Source organism: Harpegnathos saltator, unplaced genomic scaffold, assembly GCF_003227715.2.
Source record: "Harpegnathos saltator strain DR-91 unplaced genomic scaffold, Hsal_v8.6 scaffold126, whole genome shotgun sequence".
Taxonomy (NCBI): domain Eukaryota; kingdom Metazoa; phylum Arthropoda; class Insecta; order Hymenoptera; family Formicidae; genus Harpegnathos; species Harpegnathos saltator.
In genome coordinates, this window is record NW_020229902.1 from 599,368 (window position 1) to 611,669 (window position 12,302).

The window sequence follows — 12,302 nt, forward strand, 5'->3', positions numbered from 1 at the left end:
ATCAGCCTACAAGTACCGTCGGTAACGACGATTTCTGCGTTTATTTGCAGTAAAGTCAAGGCGCGAGCGCGTTACATAACGCGCACGTCGCCTCGAGATTGCTGCCGATTCACGCAGATTTCATCATCATATGAAGTGTCGGGAGGCTCACGTCTAATTCTGCAAAAGAAGAATTGTTGGGAAAATAGCCGCTTTTACGGGAACTTTCTCGGCTTAGTTATATAACCCCCACGTGCCTGGCAATCTCGCTCGCACAGCTATAGTGAATGATCGATAAATGACGGTGAAGTGGTGGTGGTGGCGGTGGCGGTAGGTGGTGGGGTAAGCGCGATCACACAGGAAGCTTCGAGAATATCGCGGCGTGCTCTACTCCGTTCCGGCCCGGCTGCGACTTTAGGTTACACAACGAAGCGTATTCTCGAGCGTGCTCTCGCCGGTTTCCCACACGTTCCTGACTACACAGAGACTGCACGATTATGGTGAGACGCACATTCATCTAATTATTTTCGCCTGTAACGTTTCTGTCAATGAGAAACGAGGGTTCTCGTTCGCTTTTTAAGAAACTCGCGCTTTATCTATTTGGTAACCTTTAAACGATGTATGATTCGGACGACGGCAACTCCCCATCTCGCGTCGTCTTCTCCGAAAGTATGGATGTAGTCGGAGATATCGTATTTTGTCGCGTCGCGATAGCTTCTGCGTCCATTACCGCTCGGACTTGCGAACTTCTTTTGTTTATAAGGTTGTTTATAGATCCGCAGCCGAGATAGGCACGTTCGGTATCACAATTGCAATTTCCTTTGCCGCTTTGCAGTCGGTGATAGTTTTAAATTTTAGCGCGAAGCGGAGCAATTGAATATGCAGGAGTTACAGGTATCTTATGTAGTCGCTTGCAATTTCACGGACAATTTACATCACCCTTGATTCTTTTCTTTGGAAAATTTTCATGTACATGCATTACAAATATATATATATATATATATATATATATATATATATATTATATATATATATATATATTACAATCGTAAACCGAAAGTCTATAATGAAAACGATTGGACGAGTCACAAAAAATTAAATCAACAACTACCGTCATGTTCCAAACCAGTATCTGAAATTAAAAATTCTCATAACATTGTACAATAATTACGAATGTATATATGTGCTTTCAGGCTGCTGCTAATGCTGTGAAGAGGCTCATTCCTCTTTTCGACCGAGTCCTCGTACAAAGGGCTGAGGCCATAACTAAAACAAAAGGTGGTATTGTACTTCCAGAAAAAGCACAGGCAAAAGTATTGCGGGGTACTGTTGTGGCGACAGGACCCGGATCAAGGAATGATGTATGTATATAATATATATTTCAAATTAAAGTATTTCTGTGGTCAAATTCTTGGAAGCATTTCTATGTTTGAAAAATTAAATATATTTCTTTTTAAAGTATTTTATCTGCTTAGTATTTGCTGATAATCTTATTTTTCTTTCAGAAAGGAGATCATGTACCTTTGAGCATTAAAATTGGAGATGTTGTTTTACTCCCTGAATATGGTGGCACGAAAGTTGAACTTGAAGACAACAAAGAATACCATTTGTTCCGCGAATCGGACATATTAGCTAAAGTAGAAGTTTAAGTTACCTGTCAACTTTAAGTTACGTTCTCTGTTTTATAAGTACTACAAACTGTTCCTCCAATACTTTACAAGTTTATGACTGCGGAGAGATATGTGTAAAGTCTTAGGAATAACCAAAAGTTATACATCCAATCTGATAAGAGGACCTAACTTGTTAAAGAATCTATTGGAGCACCATTATTTCAGTGTATGTATATACATTTTCTGATAAAATAAAGCATTTGTCTACTATATCAAATGTGTAATATTTCACTTGATAATCTAATGATAAACTTAAAGTTTATAACACACAGAATTAATAAAATAGCGATGTTTAATTGAATAGTTTAATCGAATTTACAATATTTTAAAAATATGTGTAACATTTGTATGCTTATAAAGTAATTGTGCAAAATGATGTTCATTTTAATGTAATGCTTTTCTTTACACCTGCTTTAATACCAGAAATCTCTCCTGCATAACGAGTTAGTTCCTTCCTTACTTCTCTCACCTGTAAGAAATATTTTTTATATAAATCATCGAAAAAATTGCATCGTATCAATAATTTCGTTGTATCTCATAATACATACCGCGCCTCTTCTGCGGATCTTAGCTTTACGATACTTATTTCTGTGCTTCACTCGTGGATTGCGCAACTCCTTTTTACGATAAGGCGTAAGACCTCTGTTCTTCGCCATTTCGTATGTTATTGCTCTCTTTCCTTCCTCGTTGACAACATCTTTGTTTTCTTCATCCTCTTTACCTTTATTATCGTAATTTTCCTCTGCCTTGGAATCATCTTCATCCATAAACTCTTCTCCCACACTATCCATATCCATATTATCAGGTAATAACTCTTTCTGCTCGTTTTGCATCTCCTTTCGACGTGTCACTTTTTCACACAAACCAACAAGTCTCGAAGTCTTCTCCTCAACTAGTCTTTGAGAACCGTTTGATATGCTATAAAGGGACTTGCCTTCTTCGACTGCTCTTACGATTTCTACCACTTCTTTCAGTAGATTTCCCTCTTTTGACTGTAATTGACCTAGCAGCTGACGATATTGTTCTAGACGCTTGATAACTGGATGAAATTGTGTCGGCGATCCCTGAGCTTTTAACATCAAGTAGAAAGAAATATTGATGCAATAATTTAACATAAGGTGATATTTAATTTTGACAAAAGTCACAGCATCACAATTAGGACATGTGCCATTTTCAACCAGTTTAAGGAAAGGTACCAAGATCTCTTTTATCTCTGTTATACATTCTGTAATAAACATAATTATTTATTTAATATCTATTAGAATGAAAAAAAAACTTTGATCTAACTAGTTAAATCAATAGGTTTATTGTCCTGATTAGATCAGGAATTAGGTATGAATACAATAAATAGTTATTAATTAATACCTTTAAAATCTATGAGTAAAATTGTAAATGCTCTTGATTCCTTTTGTGCAACCATCTGTTGGTGTTTCTTGCTTGATTTACTGAACTCCAAGGTTTGCCCATCATCTTTTTGGTCATCCTTATCTTCTGTAATTTGCATAATTCTGTCATCAGTAATATCAAAAATCTCATTAGCTAATCTTGTATAAAGTTTCTTTGCTTCTTGTTCTTCTATCTCTGCATTTTCAAAGTCCTTTTGAGTTGCGGATGAATAATCTGTATATTTATAATCCGATGAATAAAAATTTTGTGTTCTTTTGCCCCAAGCTCTATCGTCAGGCATATCATCATCTTCTTGCAATTCTTCAATGTCAGACTCCATTGAATCTTGCAAATCTTCCTCTTCCTCATCATTTTCATCTTGCAATCCATATACTTCATCGTCACTGTCAAAATTTTCAGAGACATGTGCTTTTCGTACTTTTTCTAATAATTTTTTCTCAGTTTCTGTATATTCTTCCAAATCATCTGAAGCTAAAGCATCCATATCTTCAATATCTGTATCAATGTCTTCAATATCCTCATCATCAACAAGAGGCTTCTTTTTTCTAAGATAGCAAAAAATGATGTATATTATATCATGGAAATATATTCTACATTATGAAAATAGAAAACCAGATATAAAATATTTCCTGCTTCTATAGCATATATTGATATAAAATATTAAGTATTTGTTATATTATCCTAAGTTCAAATCGTTATTTTAAATAAACTTCCTTTATTGCTTAATTATTAATTTTTTTTATATTTTAATAAGGAAAATCGTTGACTGCAAATTTGTTGATAAATTTATGTTTAATATTTGATTATTCAAGACCACCATAATATATATACAATTACAGTTTTATCATAGCCTGCCGTCTAACTTATATCAAAGTAATTATTTAAATATTATATTACCCTTTTTTTTTACCCATATTCACTTGTCATATATCAAGATTAAAGTAATTTAAACTTCTCACACGTGTACAATGTACAAATTAACCTAATTTAAAAACACACTATACGCTATATGCGTTCCGCCTGGTTCCGCCACAGCACCGACGAAATAATCCAAGGCTGCGTTCCGAAATTCACTTTCAGTACTGAAAATACATAGTTTGTGTCACGTATACTATATCTGTTACCATCTATGCTTGTTTCGAGCTACAGCTTCATATTTCAGTCACGATATTCTTAAGAGGAGGTTAGTGCATAGCGAAAGTTCTCTGGTGCCCAAAATGCCATAAGATCAACGGTCTTTATTAATATCTCGTTAATGAATGCATTGAACTTAACCTCTGCAGATTTAAGTGATAAGTGTATAGTACATGTTTAGACTGTATCACATAACGCACAATTACGAATTTGAGCAATTCTTTTGATTGATTGAGTTAATTAAAATAAAATATGGTTTTCTTATCGTTATCTTTATTGGTAAGATCCCGAGGACCCGATGAATTTTGGCGCAAACGCAAAATATTCAGGCTCGCTGCAGTAAGTAATACTTTACAAGAAATAGTTTCACGTTCATGTTCGATATTGGTTCTTGACATAATTTTTTTAAATATTTCGCATTTATAGCATTACATAGGCAGAAGAAGAAATTGCTACAGCATAACAATAAAAAATGTACATAGAGCTTTAGAATATAGCACTGCAGGCAGGCAACAAAAACGGGAAGATATGCTAGAGGTATTATTTAAAATATATTAAATTTTATTAATTATTTATTGCAATTTAGATTTCATTGTAATTTAGATTTTATGTATCTTATAGTTAGTTCTCCAGTGTTATTTTGTAGCTTTATCACTTTTTTACTTTTAGTTGCAGGAACAGAGAATAGATGCTGCTACACATGAACATGGTATATCTTTCAAAGTTTTTACGCAAAGTTTGGCTCGATGTAACATTTTGCTGAATCGAAAAGTATTAGCTGATTTAGCAATTTGGGAGCCACGTTCTTTTAAATCATTAACAGATATCGCTTGTGCAAGAGCAAAACAGGATCATTTCAAAGAAATTTCACATGTTGAAGTACCAAAGAGTGTTTTTGTAAGAGGATTGATTAAATAAGCTCGCACAACAATTGTGTGAAGTAACATACTTGTTTTAATATTTACTGATAATTTTGATGATACTTCTAAATTTTATTCAAACAAATCCATATAAACAAAAACTACTAATAGTTACTTAATTTAAGTAATTTCTGGCTATGGAATTATATTAACAAAATAATCCAGAATAAACAGAATTGTTACTTCAGTTTAAGTAGTTTCTGATTCTAGTATGCACATTTTGTAGCGTCACAAATACACTCAAGAGTTATATGTACAACAGTTGTAACAACAATATACCTCTGTAGTATAGATACATAGCAAGCATTATAAGCTTGATTGAAAATGATGTATATAACTTTCCTTTGTTCGTTGGAATAGACTTCACATATTAGAGAACGAACAGTGATACGTATAATTTCTCTTATACTCATATGAATAAATCTCTATTACATTTCACTTGGCGCAATGTCGTGGAAGATAATAAGTGTTCTTATTTTAACAACGGGCGTTAACGATCTGTACAAAGTCGGGTTTTAACGATGCGCCGCCGACCAAAAACCCATCGATATCCTTCTCTTTTGCCAAATCCTTGGCATTTCCCGCTGTTACGGAACCGCCGTAGATAATTCGCAAGGTTTGCGAGACGTCAGGGTTGACGTTCTTAGACAACCATTCTCGTAACTTCTCGTGAACTTCTTGCGCTTGTTGCGGCGTCGCGGTTTTACCCGTGCCTATCGCCCAGACTGGCTCATATGCTAACACCACATTGTCCCAGGATTTGATTTTGTCCGCAATCGCTTTGGTCTGCTTGTAAACTATCTCTTCAGTCTTACCTGCTTCACGTTCTTCCAGTTTTTCTCCTATACATGCAATTACCTGAGAAATACAAGCTGATTTAGTATCTTTAATTAGTTAACCATTTTATTAGTAGAATCATTATTTACTTTCAAGCCAGCTTCTAAGGCATGTGCAACTTTCTCCGCAATCAATTCATCCGTCTCGCCAAACACATTTCTACGCTCAGAATGACCAAGGATCACCCAGGGAATTCCATTATCGAGGAGCATTGCTGGGCTAATTTCACCAGTGAAAGCTCCCTTAGGAACTTTGTATGTATTTTGCGCACTAACACTGACATTGCTGGGTACAATAGATGTCACATATGTCAGGTATATCGACGGAACTCCAACCACGACTTCTAAAAGTTATCAAAATTTTGTTAAGTTTCAACAAATCTATATGAGTCAAAGATTGAACAAGACATGCACAAATATTACATAAGTGATTCTTTGGCTAATCTGAACTTTTATCTTTCGTAAGAGGGTAAACTTTGGAATTTTTCATCTTACATAATTATGATAACGATTAAATCTCAATGGAGAATTTGTGATAAAAAAAAATTTCCTTGAAAAAATCTAAAAAAAAACTTCTTGAAGTTTTTTGATTGAAGTTTAGTTGATTTGTTTCGACTTTTTGTATGACAATTTTCTCCTAAATTACAAAATTAAATGAAAATCGTCGAAGGAAAAAATTTACTCCAGGATTCACTACGATCATGTAAACTTTAGGAAACATTGCACATATACGTTGATCATATATATCACGTACCGACATTAGAGTCTAGCGGACCGGTCTTCAGGAACGCGACGATGTCATTGATCTCGCTCTTGGTGCCATTCATCTTCCAATTACCACCAACAAAGAATTTCCGTGCCATGATTCGTGCGTTTCGTGACAACTGCTCTTGCGATGTGCAACCTGTAACGAGATTCTCGAGTTCGCTCGCCCTTCTGACCTTCACGTGCACGTCAAGGTGAATTCTGACACGTCCCTCTCAACTCTATATTATATCCAATCCCCTCCACCTTCTATATGATCTCCCCCCTTCGGCCCGGTGATATTATATACACATCACGTGCACTTTCTACACTTGGTTCAATCTTATGCAAGGTAAAACATTGTTGACAGATAAGAAAGTAAATACATACATCTGACAGGTAACAGATTAATATTTTTCGTCTTCACACATTTTCTTCAATAAAATATATTTATTTTTCTTTAATATAGAGAGTGTTGTCTTTTGATTCAAATGTGTGAGAATAGAGATGTACAATAGTCAAAAGGAAAATTTTCTCAAGATTTTTAACAATTCAAATTAATATAAACACAAAAAATCAAATATATGTTCGTTCTTTTTATAATTTCCTAATAAGTATTAGCTTGAAAATTTGTATAACCTAAAATTCAGAAACAAAGAGTTTCTAATTTCAACATATGTAATTGTTTATAAACTAATCTTAACTTTTATTATATGTGATAAGATATATGTAATAAGATAAATTCACTTACAATATCCGATTCTACTAAAATACTGCAGTACTGGATTTTTATGAATTATAATATATATATTTATAATATTCGTTAACATTATTTTTATCTGCGGCATTGTAAAGTTTATTAAAACCTTTATAAACAAATGGCTAACAACACTAACTTCACATTCACAACAAAACTTCTTGATACAATTTTCTGAGATTCTTTTGCATGCAATTTGGAGAGTTAGATAAATTTATTGATAAATCAACTAATTGCTAAAATATAAAGATAGAATTATTGATGTTCAATATAGAAAATTTATCTGTTTGTTCAAAATTTAACTTTCTAAATCTCGTCGATTTGCAACAGAAAAGTAAAGTAAAACAAGTTTTACAGCTTATATTAACGACATTCATGTCAATCTAAAATTACAAAGAATTGAAAAATCAAAGGATATTGCAATAAAAAATATGTTGGATATTACTAACGTGCCAAAGTGCTTTTATGAAACATAGAGGTGATACACATGTACGATAACATTTATTTTCTTTATTTGTATGCTATATTAAAATGTAATATCAGCGATATCTTGTTTTTTTGTGATATATGGATATACAAATTAATTTTTATTGCAAAATCTTTCTTATTAGGTTTTGGTTCGATAAAATGTTCTAGAAAATGTTTCAGTTTCACATTATAGCATATATGACTATTTATTACTTATCAGCTATTTCTTTCAGGTAATATAGAGAAATGGCGAGTGAAGAAATAATTGAAGCCAACAAAAAGCCACAGCCCGTGTTCAAAAATCGTTCGTTCCAACAAAAGTTTCGACCCACTAGTAATACCGGCAAAAAACGCACGTGGCGTTCATTAAAACAGGTTTTGGCTCAGGAACGTTCGTTACCGTGGCCAGCCACGATAAAACATTGTACGTGAAATCCTTGATAAAACTGATTTATTTTCACTATGTCATTGTTATATTTGTACATAGTTAAGAAGTATTCCAACTGTGTAACAAAAATATTTAAAAATAATTCACGCGCGATAAAGAGTAAAATTGTTTGCGTCAACACATATCAAATATATTTAGTTAGATAATATTTAGCATGTATATTGATTAATTTTCAGACAGTTCCATCAATGCACCTCCAAGCTTCAAACCTGCTAAAAAATACTCTGACATTTCTGGATTACCAGTGAGTGGGAAGATAATTATTCTCACGATATCAAGAGTCACTTCCTTTTATCGTTAAATGATAAACTCAAATATTACATCTATATATTGCTTTTATTTTGTAGGCACGATATACGGATCCACAGACTAAATTGTACTACGCAACAGCCGAAGAATTCGCGACAGTGCGAAGTTTACCGATGGATATAACAGCTGGATATCTGGCTTTACGTGGAGCGTCTAGTATTGTTGGTTAAACACGATCTTTTATAGATTATTATATTATATTATAGAAGATAGATCGTGTTGTCCAATATGACTCCTAAATTTACGTATTTTAAACACATGGAAAGTTTTAAAGTTTCACTCACAGAAACCAAGGGAATATATTTCGACAAGGATATAAATGCAAGAAAAAAAAGATAGATACAGAATAATTCAATAGACGAAATAAAGTATCGATATTTTTATCTCATCGTACAACATTTATAACATTTGTCATGCCAGCCGAGTAGTGCTTCATAGGATCTTACAAAATAATTCCACAAGTAATTTTTGTTACTCCCACTGTTTTATCTCTTCTTGATATTTTATACGATACATTATTAAAAAAGCTTGTCCCATTATAACTTAATATATGAACTACAGGCTAATAGGGAGGAGAGATGTGAAGGATCCTTAAAGACGTGTATATGTTCATCGGTTGTTTTACAGTATGCGCTGTGCCTTACCCGGTACTGTTTTGTCTCATTTCATCCTTTTTTTTCTTTAATATATTTTCGTGCAAACTTCTTTGCTATCTTCTGTTTTATAGTGAAATATGCTCTATCTTGATTTATTCAATTTGCATCTTCATTTATTTCGTTATGCTGCGGAGAGTTATACAGTTTCCATCCAATTTTTATAAACTTTCATTCGTTATTTTTATTAAAATTTCTTTGTATTCAGGTAAGGCTATAATACAGCAGCTTCAATGCTGTTATCTCGCCTATTGGTTGCTTGCTTTCTTTCTCTTTGCATACTCTAATATTCTTCTTTACTGTACCAATAAAGTTATTATATTCATTCAGTTTGCTACTTGCAACACGGTCATTAGCGAATCTGCAAAATTTGCAATAGAAGAATACAAATAGCAAGGCCTACTGAAATATTGCCCAATCGTGCTCTATCATTAGGTTGCCATTTGTTTTTAGTGTAATTCATTATTTAATTAATTATTCGATACAGGTATCGTTTACAGTTATTATTTTAATCATATAAATCCGGAAGATCTTCGTCATCGCTATCCGCCTCGGCATCCCCTAAATCATCTAAGTCATCAAAATTCGGTTTTTTGTCACCGGAATCGCTTAAGCCACCCATTTGCCGCATCATCTATAAAAATCAGAGGAAATATTCTTTTAATAAACGACCATTATGTAGAACATAAAAAATTAATACTTAATACAAGATACCTCTTCTAAGTCAGGTGGACTGCTTTCGTCTTCGGTATCATCCTCATCCTTCCATTTGTTAAAATCACTCTTTAACCAGTGAGCCTTTGTTTTGTCCTTGATTAATCGTGGCCAATATGGTCCCTCCTCTTTCTTAACAAGAACTAATTCGAAGGTTCTACCTTTCATGTTTTTTATAGTTTTGTTTGGATCAATCTCCTTGTATAAATTAATTGTAACTTCATGCATTTTATTCTCTGTGCCTCCCTCTCCTTTGAAATATACTTTTTCTGGTTCGATTTCAATTATAGGATCCTTACAGTCTTCTAGGCAAATAGTAACATACAAGATATCTTTCCTCTGAGCCCACATGACTGGTGGAGGAGGTATCCTGAAAATATACAATATATACAGGAGTACAGAATAAACAATTCAGATTGTTACAAGTTATATTTTAACTCTTTCCAGTTGTATTTTTCATAGGCATGATAGTCTTACTGATCTGAATTATTTTTGGGTCGCGCACACTCAGTCAATTATTGCTTACAAAATGTACAAATTTTACTCAAATGAGTTTGTTTAAGCTATGTGCATATTATTTACTATCTTAGTATTTGATATTTCATCTAGACTTAATTATAGTTTATGCATGTTGCATAGTAGTGTAAAATTCATCGCCACTACTTTGCACATTTTAATATTCACTAGGCTTTTGTCCCCTCTTAGACATTTCAGAATATAATTTTTACAACATTAAAAATAATATAAATACTAATAAGTAATAAAAGAAAAAAACATTAAATATCAATAATATTAAGTGTGCTGCCTGTTCGGAAAAAACGATTTCAACTGACTGAAACAATGATTCCTGTAGACAAAATTCATATTCAACGATTAGGTTCATATACTGTGCGATAAAAGCAGTGTCATGTTTCACTGCAAAACAGTCCGCATGCCTGTGCTGAGAATACCCCGGCATGCGACGGCAACAATAAAATAGCCTTGCCGGGGTCCGACCGGAAAGAGTTAATATTTTTTAAGAAAACTGGACGGGCGAACATCATCAGGCGATTCTCCACGTGTACGGGGCAACAGGAAATTTGACCTGTTGTACATCTATAGGTTAGGTCAAGGATCAGATTCCAAGGCTACCTGAACGCTTTGTATGAACATCGTTACATTCGCGGGATCGTAAGAAATGTCCCGACGAGGAAGAAAGACTCCTACAATTGTTACACTACAGTTCATCGGAAAATTATTATGAAATTGAGTTATAACGGGCTCTCCGGAGAACCAAGAGTCATCGAGTTCATGCTTTACGACACGCGACCCGCTTCATCCATCCGACCCTTAGGACGCGACCGAGCAGGATGCGGTTCACGGAATCAGAGAACGCAAATCCACGCCAGACGAAGCTGCGGGCCAGAATCAGCGCTCGCATTTTCGTCCGCGAGGACCGATCGCGTCGAATTTCTCGCCTGGAAACCTTCGAGAATCAATAAAACCGACCCATCAACATGGCGGTGCTGTTCGAAAGCCACGGGGCGGCACTTGAACGTCGGCCGGCCGCTCTAACGCGACCGTACGCGGTCGAGCGAACGCAGGATTCAACGATCAAGCACGATTACGAGCATCGCCACGCCGAATTACGCTGATCAAGATGTACTTACTGGCCTTCTTGCGTCATGTTCCCGATTGAGTCCGTAGGACGAGAAAGAAACAAATACACGACGCACTCACGTACCGCGCCGCAAACACGATTCGAGATCGTGCGTTTCGAGATCTCGCCTGCTCTCGACGACACTGACGACAGGCTAACGCGCAGGCTCACGGCGAATGAATATTCCCTAAAAGAACGTGGTGACAAAGGTTGTGTACCTGGCAGTGCTACACAGATATATAATTGATAAAGTAACAGATAAAATAGTAAAAATAAAAATAGTATCAGATAAAGTAGTAAAAATAAAAGATAAATAGTAAAGATCAAGCAAATTGATAAAGGATTAAAGGCAGTCTATACTAGGTACACTGGGAAGTAACGTATCGTGCCGCGTTAAGGCCATCGCATACAAACGAAATTCAGGAGTAAGGCTCAGTTCCACAACTTGCTTTAAACGCAGTTTAAAGCTAAACCGATGGTTAAAAGCAATAGTATATGCGCATATACTATTGCTTTTAACCATCGGTTTAGCTTTAAACTCAGTTTAAAGCAAGTTGTGAAACTGGGCCTAAGACGTAAGCAGTAAGCAAATCGACCAATCACAATCGAAATTTAAGGACGCCA

General features: G+C 34.8%; 6 protein-coding genes across 9 annotated transcripts; 3 read left to right on the top strand and 3 right to left on the bottom strand.

Annotated features, from left to right (window-relative positions):
* The first annotated feature begins 295 nt into the window (after positions 1-295).
* Positions 296-1,742, top strand: LOC105187553 (10 kDa heat shock protein, mitochondrial). The gene is made up of 3 exons (XM_011148437.3): positions 296-479; positions 1,173-1,340; positions 1,485-1,742. The coding sequence occupies exons 1-3, from the start codon at positions 477-479 to the stop codon at positions 1,626-1,628; spliced, it is 315 nt and encodes a 104-aa protein (XP_011146739.1). The 5' UTR covers positions 296-476; the 3' UTR covers positions 1,629-1,742.
* A 181-nt stretch (positions 1,743-1,923) lies between these two features.
* Sas10 (UTP3 small subunit processome component Sas10) lies at positions 1,924-4,363 on the bottom strand. Its single transcript, XM_011148438.3, has 4 exons — positions 3,954-4,363; positions 3,015-3,601; positions 2,198-2,874; positions 1,924-2,118 (listed from the first exon to the last, which is right to left on the bottom strand). Exons 1-4 carry the CDS (start codon positions 3,968-3,970, stop codon positions 2,029-2,031), a joined length of 1,371 nt encoding a protein of 456 aa, XP_011146740.1. The 5' UTR covers positions 3,971-4,363; the 3' UTR covers positions 1,924-2,028.
* Positions 4,284-5,435, top strand: mRpL20 (mitochondrial ribosomal protein L20). Its single transcript, XM_011148447.3, has 3 exons — positions 4,284-4,529; positions 4,617-4,727; positions 4,860-5,435. Exons 1-3 carry the CDS (start codon positions 4,443-4,445, stop codon positions 5,106-5,108), a joined length of 447 nt encoding a protein of 148 aa, XP_011146749.1. The 5' UTR covers positions 4,284-4,442; the 3' UTR covers positions 5,109-5,435.
* Tpi (triose phosphate isomerase) lies at positions 5,363-6,877 on the bottom strand. The gene is made up of 3 exons (XM_011148446.3): positions 6,701-6,877; positions 6,037-6,290; positions 5,363-5,968 (listed from the first exon to the last, which is right to left on the bottom strand). Exons 1-3 carry the CDS (start codon positions 6,807-6,809, stop codon positions 5,588-5,590), a joined length of 744 nt encoding a protein of 247 aa, XP_011146748.1. The 5' UTR covers positions 6,810-6,877; the 3' UTR covers positions 5,363-5,587.
* On the top strand, positions 6,741-9,055 carry LOC105187556 (INO80 complex subunit C). 3 transcript variants are annotated; one of them, XM_011148445.3, is made up of 4 exons: positions 6,741-6,905; positions 8,149-8,339; positions 8,540-8,607; positions 8,711-9,055. In XM_011148445.3, the coding sequence occupies exons 2-4, from the start codon at positions 8,162-8,164 to the stop codon at positions 8,840-8,842; spliced, it is 378 nt and encodes a 125-aa protein (XP_011146747.1). In that variant the 5' UTR covers positions 6,741-6,905; positions 8,149-8,161; the 3' UTR covers positions 8,843-9,055. The 3 variants fall into 3 exon arrangements, with proteins under 3 accessions (XP_011146747.1, XP_011146745.1, XP_011146744.1); XM_011148443.3 differs by lacking the exon at positions 6,741-6,905 and adding an exon at positions 6,942-7,042; XM_011148442.3 differs by lacking the exon at positions 6,741-6,905 and adding an exon at positions 7,021-7,089.
* On the bottom strand, positions 9,037-11,893 carry p23 (cytosolic prostaglandin E synthase). Of its 2 annotated transcripts, none has more exons than XM_011148439.3 (3): positions 11,689-11,893; positions 10,040-10,409; positions 9,037-9,959 (listed from the first exon to the last, which is right to left on the bottom strand). In XM_011148439.3, exons 1-3 carry the CDS (start codon positions 11,703-11,705, stop codon positions 9,834-9,836), a joined length of 513 nt encoding a protein of 170 aa, XP_011146741.1. In that variant the 5' UTR covers positions 11,706-11,893; the 3' UTR covers positions 9,037-9,833. The 2 variants fall into 2 exon arrangements, with proteins under 2 accessions (XP_011146741.1, XP_011146742.1); XM_011148440.3 differs by lacking the exon at positions 11,689-11,893 and adding an exon at positions 11,528-11,676.
* Positions 11,894-12,302: the final 409 nt, after the last annotated feature.

Coding starts and splice junctions, on each gene's coding strand:
- p23 (XM_011148439.3), bottom strand. Junction 9,960..10,039: donor GTCCACCTGACTTAGAAGAG/GTATCTTGTATT, acceptor TGATTTTTATAG/ATGATGCGGCAAATGGGTGG.
- LOC105187556 (XM_011148445.3), top strand. CDS start 8,162: ATGGCGAGTGAAGAAATAATTGAAGCCAACAAAAAGCCACAGCCCGTG. Junction 8,340..8,539: donor GCCAGCCACGATAAAACATT/GTACGTGAAATC, acceptor ATTAATTTTCAG/ACAGTTCCATCAATGCACCT. Junction 8,608..8,710: donor CTGACATTTCTGGATTACCA/GTGAGTGGGAAG, acceptor TTTATTTTGTAG/GCACGATATACGGATCCACA.
- Tpi (XM_011148446.3), bottom strand. CDS start 6,809: ATGGCACGGAAATTCTTTGTTGGTGGTAATTGGAAGATGAATGGCACC. Junction 6,291..6,700: donor TCCGCTAGACTCTAATGTCG/GTACGTGATATA, acceptor GATAACTTTTAG/AAGTCGTGGTTGGAGTTCCG. Junction 5,969..6,036: donor CCTTAGAAGCTGGCTTGAAA/GTAAATAATGAT, acceptor TGTATTTCTCAG/GTAATTGCATGTATAGGAGA.
- LOC105187553 (XM_011148437.3), top strand. Junction 1,341..1,484: donor GACCCGGATCAAGGAATGAT/GTATGTATATAA, acceptor TTTTTCTTTCAG/AAAGGAGATCATGTACCTTT.
- Sas10 (XM_011148438.3), bottom strand. Junction 2,875..3,014: donor TTTACTCATAGATTTTAAAG/GTATTAATTAAT, acceptor TGTTTATTACAG/AATGTATAACAGAGATAAAA. Junction 2,119..2,197: donor AGATCCGCAGAAGAGGCGCG/GTATGTATTATG, acceptor TATTTCTTACAG/GTGAGAGAAGTAAGGAAGGA.
- mRpL20 (XM_011148447.3), top strand. CDS start 4,443: ATGGTTTTCTTATCGTTATCTTTATTGGTAAGATCCCGAGGACCCGAT. Junction 4,530..4,616: donor AAATATTCAGGCTCGCTGCA/GTAAGTAATACT, acceptor TCGCATTTATAG/CATTACATAGGCAGAAGAAG. Junction 4,728..4,859: donor AACGGGAAGATATGCTAGAG/GTATTATTTAAA, acceptor TTTTACTTTTAG/TTGCAGGAACAGAGAATAGA.